Source organism: Eurypyga helias, unplaced genomic scaffold (genome assembly GCF_000690775.1).
Source record: "Eurypyga helias isolate BGI_N326 unplaced genomic scaffold, ASM69077v1 scaffold19199, whole genome shotgun sequence".
NCBI classification, from domain to species: Eukaryota; Metazoa; Chordata; class Aves; order Eurypygiformes; family Eurypygidae; genus Eurypyga; species Eurypyga helias.
Window position 1 is genome coordinate 1,442 of NW_010274165.1, and position 403 is coordinate 1,844.

Here is a 403-nt window from a genome sequence, read left to right on the forward strand (position 1 = left end):
ACACTTCCAACTCCAGAAATGGCAACACGCACATGGCTTCCAGTTTTTAAAGCAAGGGACGTAGTTCCCAGGGACTGCGCTGCGGAGACAGGAAGGCAAGACATTTGCAAATGCAATTTTTAGGGAAATAAAGCGTGTCGTCCCCCTCCCCCTTCAACCCTCCCCCAACCCCGAGCGCTACGGAAATTAGTCTGTGAGCCCACGGGGCGCGAGGGAAGCCCGTATTCACCGCTCCTCGGGGCTGAGCTTGCCTCTGAGGCTCAGCCCCAGCAGTACTGGTGCAGAGAGCCCAGTCGGTACTGGGGGGAGACCCCAAATCACCGAATTAAGGTACCAGATGGGTACTGCAGCCAAATTCCCACTCAGCCGGGCACAGTACCCAGCTACAGCCTCACCTGCAGTC

The 403-nt window shown here is 57.3% G+C and overlaps 1 protein-coding gene across 1 annotated transcript in view; it reads right to left on the bottom strand.

Annotated features, from left to right (window-relative positions):
* Positions 1-403, bottom strand: part of SGTA (small glutamine-rich tetratricopeptide repeat (TPR)-containing, alpha) — a gene marked incomplete at its 3' end in the record, with an annotated part of 7,471 nt that overhangs the window by 689 nt on the left and 6,379 nt on the right. Inside the window, exon 11 of the mRNA XM_010159736.1 lies at positions 230-299. Coding sequence (XP_010158038.1) covers positions 230-299 — 70 coding nt within the window. The remainder of the gene's footprint in view (positions 1-229; positions 300-403) is intronic.